Raw genomic sequence first — 15727 nt, 5'->3', positions numbered from 1 at the left:
CCCATTCTATATAGAATTGTTTTCATTTCTTCACAAAAATAACATAAAAACAAACACATTCGGCGCTAGGGTTATGAACTTATAATCATGGAATCGACTCGGTCATCAGATTATAAGTTCATTCCATACCGAACCAGACGATGCACATTCTTATTATGAGAAGGGGTCATTCGAGCCTATGGAAATAGGATACTCTGTTTACATAGAAATCCCTACGTCCTTACATAACAAAGTAATAGAACTTAGTAGTTGGTTGAAGTTCCTGCATTTGTTATTGCAGGCCAATAAACATTTTTAATTTGTAGATTCAACCTAACTAGTATATATCTTTAAGATGTTTCATTCTGAACAAAATATTAAACACTTTTTAAATTCACACCGAGTTATTTCTCTTGTTTGACAATTTTCTGGAAATAAAATGTATATGCACACCTCTACAAAATATTATTTGCGCTTCATAATTACTATGTGATATGATATAACATAGCAAATATATTGGCATGTTAATACGATTTCTCAAAGCATCCGTCGTAAGATCAATTTTGTAAATGTGGCACGCTATATTTATACAAAATGGGATTAAATGAATATTTGCTACTACCTTTGTAAAGGTCCTATATCACTTTACAAAGGGAGTACATCTTATATGAGTTCAGCTACTCAACCTTAAAATCCTATTGGGTTTCCAAGTTAAATAGACCAATCGGCAATATATAGAATCCATGTCCGCTCTTCCATTGGGGAAATATTTACTTTTTAATGACATGAAGGGGAGTCATCTAGAATTGCAACGTGAGCATGATATAGTGCACAATGAAGTTGATGGAACGACCAATGATGCTTATGTGTTGATCTGACTTTTTTTAGGGAATACCATCATGTGTAGCTTTATTAACATTAAAAAACATTTACATCGTTTACGAGCTTACTGACCAGTCAATCAGAAGGCTCGTCCAACTAACTAAAAAAGGACTTACTACAAAAGCCAAAGTTCGCTAGCACATGAGCCGATTGATTATAAAAATGAGGACAATGCTTATAAATGTCCTTCCCGATCAAGAACTGATATCAACGCACTCCGCAAAATTTGCCGCCGCCGAATCCCACCGTCTTGTTTACCCGGAGCAATGCGTTGATCTGACTTATTATTAGCAGGTTTCTCATTTCTACTCATCACTAGAAACCTTTTTATGTGGCATCTTCATACCATAATATTGGAGCATCCACAAGGCAGACCTTAAACATGGGCGTCGGGATTTTGATCCTAGCTGGTGAGCAGTTTGGAGGTAGAATCCCGATCTCTTATATATGGTGTCAACGCAAAAAATAGGATTGGGCACTTCTTTTTTTTTTGAAAGATTTAGCAAATTGCTGACTTCAATTAGATTTAGCAGAAAGCAGCGGAAGAATAATATAGGGAGGATCCGAAGATCAAAGAAAAAAGAAGAAAAACGGTAACCCTATTGGCTGCAGAACAACACTACGCTTACACGGTGGATCGCCCTCCACCCACAAAAGAACAACACAGCTCCGACTCCAGTGAAGAACTACAGAGAAACTAAGACAAGATTGGCGTCACGAAGATCGCCGAACGGACCACCTGTTGCCAGTCATCGTACGCCACCGGGGCCCCGCACCGCAGCTTCAACTTCACAGCAACAGACATCCGAGGTAAACTCATGGACACGCCAGAGAAGAGCCGACTACCACGACCAATGCCACGCATCCAACTGCTCACCACCATCATCGTTGCCAAAGAAGCCCAACCGAACACGACCGGCAGCAAGAAACACCTCCCACCTATCACGGGTCTCCCTGGCCGGCAAGAAGCTCCTAGAACGATGCCCCAAGAGGTGTGACGCACGTCGCCATCATCGCCCGATCCCACGGGATCGAGGGTTTCCCCTGAACTTTCTTGCGTAGTGGAGCGAGCAAAGACGCCTCAGCGACGCCTTCTAGAAGGAAGCGGCGCCCGCAGGCGTCACCGTCGCCTGCCCCGGCTCCAAGTCCGGCAGCAAGGTCTTCACACGGCGTGCCGACAACCACCAACCCGGCCAGTCCACCACCACAGCCACCCGTCCGCCGGCCGCCGGCCCCATGCGCCCCACTGTGACACCCTCGATTTGACCGTACACTAATCATACACGCAAATGTATACGATCAAGGTCAAGGACTCACGGGAAGATATCACAACACAACTCTAGACACAAATTAAAATAATAGAAGCTTTATATTACAAGCCAGGGGCCTCGAGGGCTCGAATACATAAGCTCGAATACACAAGAGTCAGCGGAAGCAACAATATCTGAGTACAGACATAAGTTGGACAAGTTTGCCTTAAGAAGGCTAGCACAAAAGCAACAACGATCGAAAAGGCAAGGCCTCCTGCCTGAGAACCTCCTAACTACTCCAAATCGTCATGCGGTCGTCATGTAGTAGTTGGCATCCTCCGAGTAGTAGTAGTCATCAGTGACATCGTCTGGCTCCTGGGAGGCCACAGGGAGGCCACTGGGCGCGGGCGCGCGCGTTGTACAGGCAAAGTAGGAACGAGGCGGCGCGGCGCACGGGGACAAGGGGCGCGAGCGCGGCGCAGGCGAAGCAGAGCAGCTGAAGCAGGGGGGCGACACGGGCGGGACGCGGGCGCCAGTGCGCGGCGCGCGCGGCCACGAGGCCATCAGGGGAGCGAGGGGACGCGGACGGGCGTGGTCCGCGCGCGGTGAGCGCGAGGCCACGGCGTGGGACAGCGGCTAGCGGCGGCACCGGCAGCAGAACAACGAGCAGCAGGGGGCGGGACGCGCGAGCTTCAGCGCGGGCAGGTGCAACGTTCGGGGCGCGACTCGGCGCGCGTATGGTGTGGTGTGTGCATGCGTGCTGTGAATGGCGCCGGCGACAGAAGGGAAGGAGGAGAGCTCACGGCGATGCGTAGGGACAAGGGCAGCGGTGCTCGGGGAGGTTGACGGGGACGGTGTGACAGAGAGGAGGCAACGAGGTCGGGGTGGCGCGGGGTTCCGGCAATGTCCGTGGAGCTCCGGGCGGCGGTGAACAAGGACGAGGCGGCGGCGTACGGCGGGTCGGGCGCGCCGTCGGGGCTCCCAGATCGGGAGAGGGGGGAGGCGAGAAGGACGGCGGTGGGGCGGCGCCGGCGGTGTTCGACGGGGCCGGAGCAACTGGCCTGATCCAGACGGGATCGGGTGAGGGAGGGGGAGTGGGGAACGAGGAGGAGTGGGGTGTCGTGGGGGGAGTTAGTGTTGGGTAACGTAGCAGAAATTCAAAATTTTCTACGTGTCACCAAGATCTATCTATGGAGAGATCAGCAACGAAGGGAAGGAGAGTGCATCTACATACCCTTGTAGATCGCTAAGCGGAAGCGTTCAAGAGAACGGGGTTGATGGAGTCGTACTCGTCGTGATCCAAATCACCGGAGATCCTAGTGCCGAACGGACGGCACCTCCGCGTTCAACACACGTACAGCCCGGTGACGTCTCCCATGCCTTGATCCAGCAAGGAGAGAGGGAGAGGTTGATGGAGATCCAGCAGCACGACGGCGTGGTGGAAGTAGCGGGATTCCAACAGGGCTTCGCTAAGCGCTGCGGGAGGAGGAAGATGTGTCACGGGAGGGAGAGGGAGGCGCCAGGCCTTAGGTATGGTTGCTCCTCCTTTTCCCCACTATATATAGGGCCAAGGAAGAGGGGGGAGGCGCAGCCCTTGCCCCTTCCTCCAAGGAAGGGTGCGGTCAAGGGGGGGAGGAGTCCATCCTCCCCAAGGCACCTCGAAGGTGCCTTCCCCTTTTAGGACTCTTCCCTTTTTCTCTTCTCTTGGCGCATGGGCCTCTTGGGGCTGGTGCCCTTGGCCCATGTAGGCCAAGGCGCACCCCCTACAGCCCATGTGGCCCCCGGGGGCAGGTGGCCCCACCCGGTGGACCCCCGGGACCCTTCCGGTGGTCCCGGTACAATACCGGTGACCCCGAAACTTGTCCCGATGGCCGAAATAGCACTTCCTATATATAATTCTTTACCTCCGGACCATTCTGGAACTCCTCGTGACGTCCGGGATCTCATCCGGGACTCCGAACAACTTTCGGGTTACCGCATACTAATATCTCTATAACCCTAGCGTCACCGAACCTTAAGTGTGTAGACCCTACGGGTTCGGGAGACATGCAGACATGACCGAGACGTTCTCCGGTCAATAACCAACAGCGGGATCTGGATACCCATGTTGGCTCCCACATGTTCCACGATGATCTCATCAAATGAACCACAATGTCAAGGACTTAATCAATCCCGTATTCAATTCCCTTTGTCTAGCGGTACGATACTTGCCCGAGATTCGATCGTCGGTATCCCGATACCTTGTTCAATCTCGTTACCGGCAAGTCTCTTTACTCGTTCCGTAACACATCATCCCGTGATCAACTCCTTGATCACATTGTGCACATTATGATGATGTCCTACCGAGTGGGCCCAGAGATACCTCTCCGTTTACACGGAGTGACAAATCCCAGTCTCGATTCGTGCCAACCCAACAGACACTTTCAGAGATACCTGTAGTGCATCTTTATAGTCACCCAGTTACGTTGTGACGTTTGGTACACCCAAAGCACTCCTGCGGTATCCGGGAGTTGCACAATCTCATGGTCTAAGGAAATGATACTTGACATTAGAAAAGCTTTAGCATACGAACTACACGATCTAGTGCTATGCTTAGGATTGGGTCTTGTCCATCACATCATTCTCCTAATGATGTGATCCCGTTATCAACGACATCCAATGTCCATGGTTAGGAAACCATAACCATCTATTGATCAACGAGCTAGTCAACTAGAGGCTCACTAGGGACATGGTGTTGTCTATGTATCCACACATGTATCTGAGTTTCCTATCAATACAATTATAGCATGGATAATAAACGATTATCATGAACAAGGAAATATAATAATAACTAATTTATTATTGCCTCTAGGGCATATTTCCAACAGTCTCCCACTTGCACTAGAGTCAATAATCTAGTTCACATTGCCATGTGATTAACACTCACAGGTCACATCGCCATGTGAGTAACACCCAAAGAGTTCTGGGTTTGATCATGTTGCTTGTGAGAGAGGTTTTAGTCAACGGGTCTGAACCTTTCAGATCCGTGTGTGCTTTACAAATCTCTATGTCATCTCCTAGATGTAGCTACCACGTTCTATTTGGAGCTATTCCAAATAACTGTTCTACTTGGAGCTATTCTAAATTGTTGCTCCATTATACGTATCCGGTATCTCTACTCAGAGCTATCCGGATAGGTGTTAAGCTTGCATCGACGTAACCCTTTACGGCGAACTCTTTTACCACCTCCATAATCGAGAAAATTCCTTAGTCCACTAGTTACTAAGGATAACTTTGACCGCTGTCCTGTGATCCATTCTTGGATCACTCTTGTACCCCTTGACTGACTCATGGCAAGGCACACTTCAGGTGCGGTACTCAGCATGGCATACCGTATAGAGCCTATGACAAAAGCATAGGGGACGACCTTCGTCCTTTCTCTCTATTCTGCCGTGGTCGAGCTTTAAGTCTTAACTTCATACCTTACAACTCAGGCAAGAACTCCTTCTTTGACTGATCCATCTTGAACAACTTCAAGATCATGTCAAGGTATGTGCTCATTTGAAAGTACCATTAAGCGTTTTGATCTATCCTTATAGATCTTGATGCTCAATGCTCAAGTAGCTTAATCCAGGTTTTCCATTGAAAACACTTTCCAAATAACCCTATATGCTTTCCAGAAATTCTACGTCATTTCCGATCAACAATATGTTAAAACATATACTCATCAGAAATTCTATAGTGCTCCCACTCACTTCTTTGGAAATACAAGTTTCTCATAAACTTTGTATAAACCCAAAATCTTTGATCATCTCATCAAAGTGTACATTCCAACTCCGAGATGCTCACTCCAGTCCTCAGAAGGATTGCTGGAGCTTTGCATCCTTATTAGCATCTTTTCAGGATTGACAAAAACCTCCGGTTGTATTACATACAACCTTTCCTCAAGAAAAACATCGAGGAAACAATGACATCCTATCTGCAAGATTTCATAAATAATGCAATAATCGCTAATATAATTCCAACAGACTCTTAGCATCGCTACGAGTGAGAAAGTCTCACCGTAGTCAACTCCTTGAACTTGTCAGAAAACATCTTAACGACAAGTCGAGCTTTCTTAATGGTGACACTTACCATCATTGTCCGTCTTCCTTTTAAAATCCATATGTACCTAACAGCCTTACGACCATCAAGTAGTTCTTCCAAAGTCTACACTTTGTTTTCATACATGGATCCTTCTCTCGGATTATATGGCCTCGAGCCATATATCGGAATCCAGGCCCACCATCGCTTCTCCATAGCTCGTAGGTTCATTGTTGTCTAGCAACATGACTTCCAAGACAGGATTACGTACCACTCTGAAGTAGTACGCATCCTTGTCATCCTACGAGGTTTGGCAGTGACTTGATCTGAAGTTTCATGATCACTATCATAAGCTTCCACTTCAATTGGTGTAGGTGCCACAGGAACAACTTCCTGTGCCCTGCCACACACTAGTTGAAGAGATGGTTCAATAACCTCATCAAGTATCCACCATCCTCCCACTCAATTCTTTCGAGAGAAACTTTTCCTCGAGAAAGGACCCGATTCTAGAAACAATCCCTTATTGCTTTTGAATCTGAGACAGGAGGTATACCCAACTGTTTTGGGTGTCCTATGAAGATGCATTTATCCGCTTTGGGTTCGAGCTTATCAGCCTGAAATTTTTTCACATAAGCGTCGCAGCCCCAAACTTTTAAGAAATGACAGCTTAGGTTTCTCTAAACCATAGTTCATATGGTGTCATCTCATCGGAATTACGTGGTGCCCTATTTAAAGTGAATGTGGTTGTCTTTAATGCCTAACCCATAAACTATCGTGGTAATTCGATAAGAGACATCATGATATGCATCATATCCAATAGGGTGCAGTTATGATGTTCGGACACACCATCACACTATGGTGTTCCAGGCTGTATTAGTTGTGAAACAATTTCCACAATGTCTTAATTCTGTGCCAAACTCGTAATTCAGATATTCATCTCTATGGTCATATCATAGATATTTTATCCTCTTGTCACGACGATCTTTCAACTTCACCCTGAAATTACTTGAACCTTTCAATAATTTAGACTCGTGATTCATCAAGTAAATATAGTCAACATCTACTCAAATCATCTGTGAAGTAAGAACATAACGATATCCACTACATGCCTCAGTACTCATTGGATTGCACACATCAAAATGTATTACTTCCAACAAGTTGCTTTCTAGTTCCATTTTACTGAAAACGAGGCTTTCAGTCATCTTGCCCATGTGGTATGATTTGCATGTCTCAAGTGATTCAAAATCAAGTGAGTCCAAACGATCCATCTGTATAGAGTTTCTTCATGCATATCTACCAATAGACATGGTTCGCATGTCTCAAACTTTTCAAAAACGAGTGAGCCCAAAGATCCATCAACATGGAGCTTCTTCATGCGTTTTATACCGATATGACTTAAGTGGCAGTGCCACAAGTAGGTGGTACTATCATTACTATCTTTTGGCATGAACATGTGTATCACTACGATCGAGATTCAATAAACCATTCATTTTAGGCGTAAGACCATTGAAGGTATTATTCAAATAAACAGAGTAACCATTATTCTCCTTAAATGAATAACCGTATCGCGATAGACATAATCCAATCATGTCTACGCTCAACGCAAACACAAAACTCGATGGTAGAGGGAGCGTGCGATGCTTGATCATATCAACATTGGAAATACTTCCAACACATATCGTCAGCTCACCTTTAGCTAGTCTCCGTTTATTCCGTAGCTTTTATTTCGAGTTACTAACACTTAGCAACCGAACCGGTATCTAATACCCTGGTGCTACTAGGAGTACTAGTAAAGTACACATCAACACAATGTATATCCAATATACTTCTATCGACCTTGCCAGCCTTCTCATCTACCAAGTATCTAGGGTAATTCTGCTCCAGTGGCTGTTCCCCTTATTACAGAAGCACTCAGTCTCGGGTTTGGGTTCAACCTTGGGTTTCTTCACTAGAGCAGCAGCTGATTTGACGTTTCATGAAGTATCCCTTCTTGCCCTTGCCCTTCTTGAAACTAGTGGTTTCACCAACCATCAACAATTGATGTTCCTTCTTGATTTCTACTTTCGCGGTGTCAAACATCACGAATATCTCAAGGATCATCATATATGTCCCTGATATATTATAGTTCATCACGAAGCTTAAGCAGCTTGGTGGCAATGACTTCGGAGAACCATCACTATTTCATCTGGAAGATCAACTCCCACTCGATTCAAGCGATTGTTGTACTCAGACAATCTGAGCACAAGTTCAACAATTGAGCTTTTCTCCCTTAGTTTGCAGGCTAAGAAAATCGTCGGAGGTCTTATACCTCTTGATGTGGGCACGAGCCTGAAATCCCAATTTCAGCCCTCGAAACATCTCATATGTTTCGCGACGTTTCAAAAACCGTCTTCGGTGCCTCAACTCTAAGCCGTTTAACTGAACTATCGCGTAGTTATCAAAATGTGTATGTCAGATGTTCGCAACATCCATAGACAACGTTCGAGGTTCAGTACACTGAGCGGTGCATTAAGGACATAAGCCTTCTAAGAAGCAATGAGGACAATCCTCAGTTTACGGACCTAGTCCGCATAATTGCTACTATCAACTTTCAACTAATTTTTCTCTAGGAACATATCTAAACAGTAGAACTAAAGCGCGAGCTACGACATAATTTGCAAAATCCTTTTTGACTATGTTCAGGATAAACAAGTTCATCTTATGAACTCCCACTCAGATAGACATCCCTCTAGTCATCTAAGTGATTACATGATCCGAGTCAACTAGGCCGTGTCCGATCATCACGTGAGACGGACTAGTCAACATCGGTGAACATCTTCATGCTGATCGTATCTACCATACGACTCATGCTCGACCTTTCGGTCTTCTGTGTTCCGAGGCCATGTCTGTACATGCTAGGCTCGTCAAGTTAACCTAAGTGTTTTGCATGTGTTCCGAGGCCATGTTTGTACATGCTAGGCTCGTCAACACCCGTTGTATATGAACGTATGAATCTAACACCCGATCATCACGTGGTGCTTCGAAACTACGAACTGTCGCAACGGTGCACAGTTAGGGGGAACACTTCTTGAAATTTTAAGAGGGATCATCTTATTTACTACCGTGGTTCTAAGTAAACAAGATGTATAAACATGATAAACATCACATGCAATCAAATAATAGTGACATGATATGGCCAATATCATATAGCTCCTTTGATCTCCATCTTGGGGCTCCATGATCATCTTGTCACCGGCATGACACCATGATCTCCATCATCGTGTCTCCATGAAGTTGTCACGTCATCTATTACTTCTACTACTACAGCTAACGGTCAGCAATAAAGTAAAGTAATTACATGACGTTTATGTTGACACGCAGGTCATAAATAAATTAAGACAACTCCTATGGCTCCTGCCGGTTGTCATACTCATCGACATGCAAGTCGTGATTCCTATTACAAGAACATGATCAATCTCATACATCACATATATCATTCATCACATCCTTTTGGCCATATCACATCACATAGCATACCCTGCAAAAACAAGTTAGACGTCCTCTAATTGTTGTTTGCATGTTTTACGTGGCTGCTATGGGTTTCTAGCAAGAACGTTTCTTACCTACGCAAAAACCACAACGTGATATGCCAATTGCTATTTACCCTTCATAAGGACCCTTTTCATCGAATCCGATCCGACTAAAGTGGGAGAGACAGACACCCGCCAGCCACCTAATGCAACTAGTGCATGTCAGTCGGTGGAACCGGTCTCACGTAAGCATACGTGTAAGGTTGGTCCGGGCCGCTTCATCCCACGATGCCGCCGAATCAAGATAAGACTAGTAACGGCAAGCATATTGAACAAAATCAACGCCCACAACTACTTTGTGTTCTACTCGTGCATAGAAACTACGCATAGACCTGGCTCATGATGCCACTGTTGGGTAACGTAGCAGAAATTCAAAATTTTCTACGTGTCACCAAGATCTATCTATGGAGAGACCAGCAACGAGGGGAAGGAGAGTGCATCTACATACCCTTGTAGATCGCTAAGCGGAAGCGTTCAAGAGAACGGGGTTGATGGAGTCGTACTCGTCGTGATCCAAATCACCGGAGATCCTAGTGCCGAACGGACGGCACCTCCGCGTTCAACACACGTACAGCCCGGTGACGTCTCCCATGCCTTGATCCAGCAAGGAGAGAGGGAGAGGTTGATGGAGATCCAGCAGCACAACGGCGTGGTGGAAGTAGCGGGATTCCAACAGGGCTTCGCTAAGCGCTGCGGGAGGAGGAAGATGTGTCACGGGAGGGAGAGGGAGGCGCCAGGCCTTAGGTATGGTTGCTCCTCCTTTTCCCCACTATATATAGGGCCAAGGGAGAGGGGGGAGGCGCAGCCCTTGCCCCTTCCTCCAAGGAAGGGTGCGGCCAAGGGGGGAGGAGTCCATCCTCCCCAAGGCACCTCGGAGGTGCCTTCCCCTTTTAGGACTCTCCCCTTTTTCTCTTCTCTTGGCGCATGGGCCTCTTGGGGCTGGTGCCCTCGGCCCATGTAGGCCAAGGCGCACCCCCTACAGCCCATGTGGCCCCCGGGGGCAGGTGGCCCCACCCGGTGGACCCCCGGGACCCTTCCGGTGGTCCCGGTACAATACCGGTGACCCCGAAACTTGTCCCGATGGCCGAAATAGCACTTCCTATATATAATTCTTTACCTCCGTACCATTCCGGAACTCCTCGTGACGTCCGGGATCTCATCCGGGACTCCGAACAACTTTTGGGTTACCGCATACTAATATCTCTATAACCCTAGCGTCACCGAACCTTAAGTGTGTAGACCCTACGGGTTCGGGAGACATGCAGACATGACCGAGACGTTCTCCGGTCAATAACCAACAGCGGGATCTGGATACCCATGTTGGCTCCCACATGTTCCACGATGATCTCATCAAATGAACCACGATGTCAAGGACTTAATCAATCCCGTATTCAATTCCCTTTGTCTAGCGGTACGGTACTTGCCCGAAATTCGATCGTCGGTATCCCGATACCTTATTCAATCTCGTTACCGGCAAGTCTCTTTACTCGTTCCGTAACACATCATCCCGTGATCAACTCCTTGATCACATTGTGCACATTATGATGATGTCCTACCGAGTGGGCCCAGAGATACCTCTCCATTTACACGGAGTGACAAATCCCAGTCTCGATTCGTGCCAACCCAACAGACACTTTCAGAGATACCTGTAGTGCACCTTTATAGTCACCCAGTTACGTTGTGACGTTTGGTACACCCAAAGCACTCCTACGGTATCCGGGAGTTGCACAATCTCATGGTCTAAGGAAATGATACTTGACATTAGAAAAGCTTTAGCATACGAACTACACGATCTAGTGCTATGCTTAGGATTGGGTCTTGTCCATCACATCATTCTCCTAATGATGTGATCCCGTTATCAACGACATCCAATGTCCATGGTTAGGAAACCATAACCATCTATTGATCAACGAGCTAGTCAACTAGAGGCTCACTAGGGACATGGTGTTGTCTATGTATCCACACATGTATCTGAGTTTCCTATCAATACAATTATAGCATGGATAATAAACGATTATCGTGAACAAGGAAATATAATAATAACTAATTTATTATTGCCTCTAGGGCATATTTCCAACAGTTAGGGTTACTGGGAGGGAGTGATAAGGAGGCCCGACTGGGCCTGGTGGGCCGGCCGATGCGGCTGCCAGCTGGGCCGTTCGGTCCAGCGTGGGGGGGGGGGGTCTTTTCCCCTTTTTAGCATTTTCCCTTTTTAAACCAAAAACCTTTTCTGTTTTCCTTATTAAAGGGCATGTAAACACTTTTAAAAAAATGGTTCCACCAGCAAAATTAGTTAAGGATTATTTGCCACATGACGAACATTTTGGATTTCATGTGTGAGCAATTTTGAATTTCCCTCATAATTTGAATTTGAAATTTGACTTTAATTTTTCATCAAGTGACAATTAGCTCAGTAAGTATGGTGACCTGGCATCATTAATAGGTGATTACTGTAGCATGACACTGGGGGTGTTACACCCACGTCCACCGAAACCTTCAGATCTGAACGTCGGGTCCCAGATCTACACCATTGCTGCCGGTCCACGCCGGAAGGCCGTCAGCCCCATGCGCCCGACGTCCATCGCAGCCACCCGCAGAGTAGGACACCGGGGCCCGATCTGCCACAGCTCCCGCTGGAGCTCGTATGGAGCAGCGTGACCGTGCCCAACTCAACCCCGTGTGCTCCAGTATGCGGCATGACGCGTTGCCGCCATCATCGCCTTCCCGCCCGCGCCTCTCACCAGCACCTCCCCAGGCGGAGGAGCTCCCCCTGTCACTTCCACACGCCAGATCCACGCCACGCGCCAGATCCGCGCCCTGCGGCCTGCGCGCCCGCGCCTCCGTGCGCTGCCTCGCCGGCCTGCTGCGCCGTCCCGAGCGCACGCAGCCACTCAGGCTCCCACCGGAATCCACCGGCCCGCGCCAGCACCTTCGAGCGAAAGGAGGAAGGGGCCCGCCGCCGCCGAGCCGCACGGGCTTTGCCCGGCGACCGCTGCCGGCGACGGCGAGGGGAGGGAGAGGTGGTAGTGGGTTGCTGGCGGCGGCGGATAGGTTTGCTCCCAAGCCGCCCGCGGGAGCGACACGGGAGCCCGCTTCTTGTTTTTTGGCTTGCGTCATGAAAATCAGAGGGGTTGGTCGTTGGTGTTTACCACCTCCTTTTAGCGCACTGCGCTAGTCAGGACTCGGGAGTGAGTAGCTTCGTTTTTTTTGAGTGTTTAATTTTGGTATTTTATCTATTTAAGCGCGTACTTAAGCGTCCTGCGATGAAAGATGACCCTACTATACAACATCGGCGGTTTGCGCATTTCTCCTCGCCACTTCTAATAGAAGGGAGAAAGGACACCCATAGATACATCAGTTTACCTTATACATCCTGTGTTGTTTTAAATCCCCGCAGAGTTGCAGATCAAGTATGTGGTTATTTCAATTCATTTGACTCGGTATATCATATGTACAGACGTCCAGTAAAATATTCCGGGAGGGTCTGAGGTGCAGTTTTCTTGGGCAGTTCACGCTTCCATTCTATCAAAAAAAAAAGGTTTTATTTCCGGCGGCTATGTACCGATCGTACGTGGTGCTACCTGCAACAAGGCCTGGTTAGGTTTTTTGTCAGCTAGCTAGCCAGCCAGTGGCAGAAAGTAAATAATTCTTTAAAGCAGCCGAGGAGGGGAAGAATACATATATAGCAGAATAACGCTGAAATGATGCGACAGACATATTTTATTATCTTAAAAAAGAGCCAATTGTTCAGCCAAGTACTGTTGCGAGTTTTTCTTTCTCAAGGAATCGGTACTGTGGCGGGTTGGGAAAAGAAAAGATCTCTAGAGCAGAGACTCGACAGAGAAAGATTGGCGCTCCGCCGGGCCACCCGCCAGCAGCATGGCCAGCTTGTCTTCACATGCGTACAGTCGGTCAACTCGGCAGCAGACTTTCGTCACAGTACCAAAGCCGTGACAAGTTCTCATTTTTTACCGCTCCATGCCGTCCGACGTAGTACCCCTGCCGCTCTGACCTCGCTGCGCAGAAATTAACCACCCACCGTCCAGTCACGCTCACAGGGAGCCATTGATGCATGCATGCATGCATGCAGCCAGCGCTCGTCCCTCCCAGTCATTCCCAGGATCCAATCTGGATACCATCTTGCGACGACGCTCACGCGCATGGCAAAGCAATGGCGTAGCCTGCCGCATTCCACACGTAGTACGTGCACGCCTGGGCAGCTCTCGCGGCATGCATTTTCACCTTCACTTGCACGGTCTCGGCCCGTTTTCACGCAGGCCGACGTATAATTATCCTCTTCACATGCTCGTCCTCCTCCTCCCCGGGCTCGCCGCACTGTTCATGTCACCCTCTCTTTACTCGCCCTCGCCGTTTACTGGCCTCGCTCACGCCCTCACATGGCGCCCCATTAATATATAGCGCCACAGCCCCCCGCTCCAAGCTCCGAGAACTCCACCCGCACTCCCAGCTCACTCACTGCACGGTGCACCTTCCTCGCTCTAGCCAGCCGCCAGCCGCCAGCCAAGCGAGCTAGCCCGGTGGGCCGTGCGGTGCGGTGCGCGCTGCCACGCACGCCATGTCGAGCAAGCCGTCGTCCAGGAGGGGCAGCTTCGCGCTGCGGCAGCCGCCGGTGGTGGACGTCGGCTGCAACTGCCGCCGCCCGAAGCTCTTCTCCAGCCTCTTCTCGTCCTCCCTGCCGTTCCGCGGCGGCCGGGGCGGCAAGCCCAAGTCGCCCAACGCCTCCTCCACGTCCACCACCACGGCGTTCACGGCCACCACCCTCGGCGGCCGCAGCGGCACCACGGCCACCTCCGCCGACTCCGCCTCCTGGGGCCCCGCGTCCTTCACCAACAACTCGCTGTACGAGGACCCGGCAGCCGCCGCGCGCCGCCGCGGCCAGGAGCCGGAGCAGGACACGCGGCGCCGTCGGAGGCAGCGGCGGCGTCGCAGGCGCGCCGCGTGGGACGGCGCTGGGCACGGGGAGCAGGAGGCGGAGGCTCACGGGCGCGTGGCGCGGGAGAGCGTGCCGGTGGCGGTGGAGTCGGCGGAGCCGTACGAGGACTTCCGGGAGTCGATGGTGCAGATGGTGGTGGAGAAGGAGATCTACGCGTGGGACGACCTCAACGACCTGCTCACCCAGTTCCTCACCCTCAACTCGCCGCGCCACCACCCGCTCATCCTCCACGCCTTCGCCGACCTCTGGACCCGCAACGGCCTCTTCTCCCCTCCCTCGCCGTGCCAGTTCTAGCTACCCTCCTGCTCCTAGCTCAAAGCTAGCCGCCGCCGGTCAGCATTACACCGCCACGGCGCCATGCACGCACGCACCCACCCTCGTCACACTCTTACCACCAGTACCACTCCTGTTTATTCTTTACTGTAACCATTAGTGTTGTAATTCCTAGTAGTAGCACCTGATCGACCGTCAGTCTGTTAACTAGCTAGCCACCCGTAGTACTCCTCCATGTCCATCACTCCATGGCCGGCCGGGGGAGGTTATTAATGGAGATCCCGGCCGGCGAGATGCGCCTAGTCTTCATCTCAAGCTAGTAAGCATGATGGTGTAATCCAAACCAATGTAACCGTTATTATTCATGCATGTAATGCAATGATGCGTGCGCGTGGCGCCATGGCGTTGTAATGATATAACTACCACTACTCCTCATGTTGTTTGTGCATCAAGTAGTACGTGTGCTACTACTAGCTATGTAATCGTTCACTGCTCAACCATTTTTCTTGTCGGTCATCTTTCACTGTTTTTACCGACAGTGCCACTGGGCTGCTAGCTAGCCATTTTTACCGCCGCTTTTGTTGCGATTCGTTTGCTCACCGTCCTGTCAACTCGTGAAATATACGTGCCACTACGTGCCGCACTTGTCACGTCCGCCCAAGCCCTTTCCGCTCTCGTGCATGCGTGCGTACGTGCGTGGGTTGGTGCGACCGCGCGCGCCGTGAACCAGGCGCAAAAGCTGCTGCGCCCGAGGCCGA

At 49.4% G+C, this 15727-nt stretch overlaps 1 protein-coding gene across 1 annotated transcript; it reads left to right on the top strand.

Moving 5' to 3' along the window:
- The first annotated feature begins 14053 nt into the window (after positions 1–14053).
- On the top strand, positions 14054–15404 carry LOC125548875 (transcription repressor OFP8-like). Its single transcript, XM_048712400.2, has one exon. The coding sequence runs from the start codon at positions 14319–14321 to the stop codon at positions 14988–14990; it is 672 nt and encodes a 223-aa protein (XP_048568357.1). The 5' UTR covers positions 14054–14318; the 3' UTR covers positions 14991–15404.
- The last annotated feature ends 323 nt before the right edge of the window (positions 15405–15727 follow it).

This window comes from Triticum urartu, chromosome 3A, assembly GCF_056163025.1.
Source record: "Triticum urartu cultivar PI428250 chromosome 3A, HENAU_Tu73, whole genome shotgun sequence".
In the NCBI taxonomy this organism is placed as follows: Eukaryota; Viridiplantae; Streptophyta; class Magnoliopsida; order Poales; family Poaceae; genus Triticum; species Triticum urartu.
This window is presented reverse-complemented; position numbering and strand designations above follow the sequence as displayed.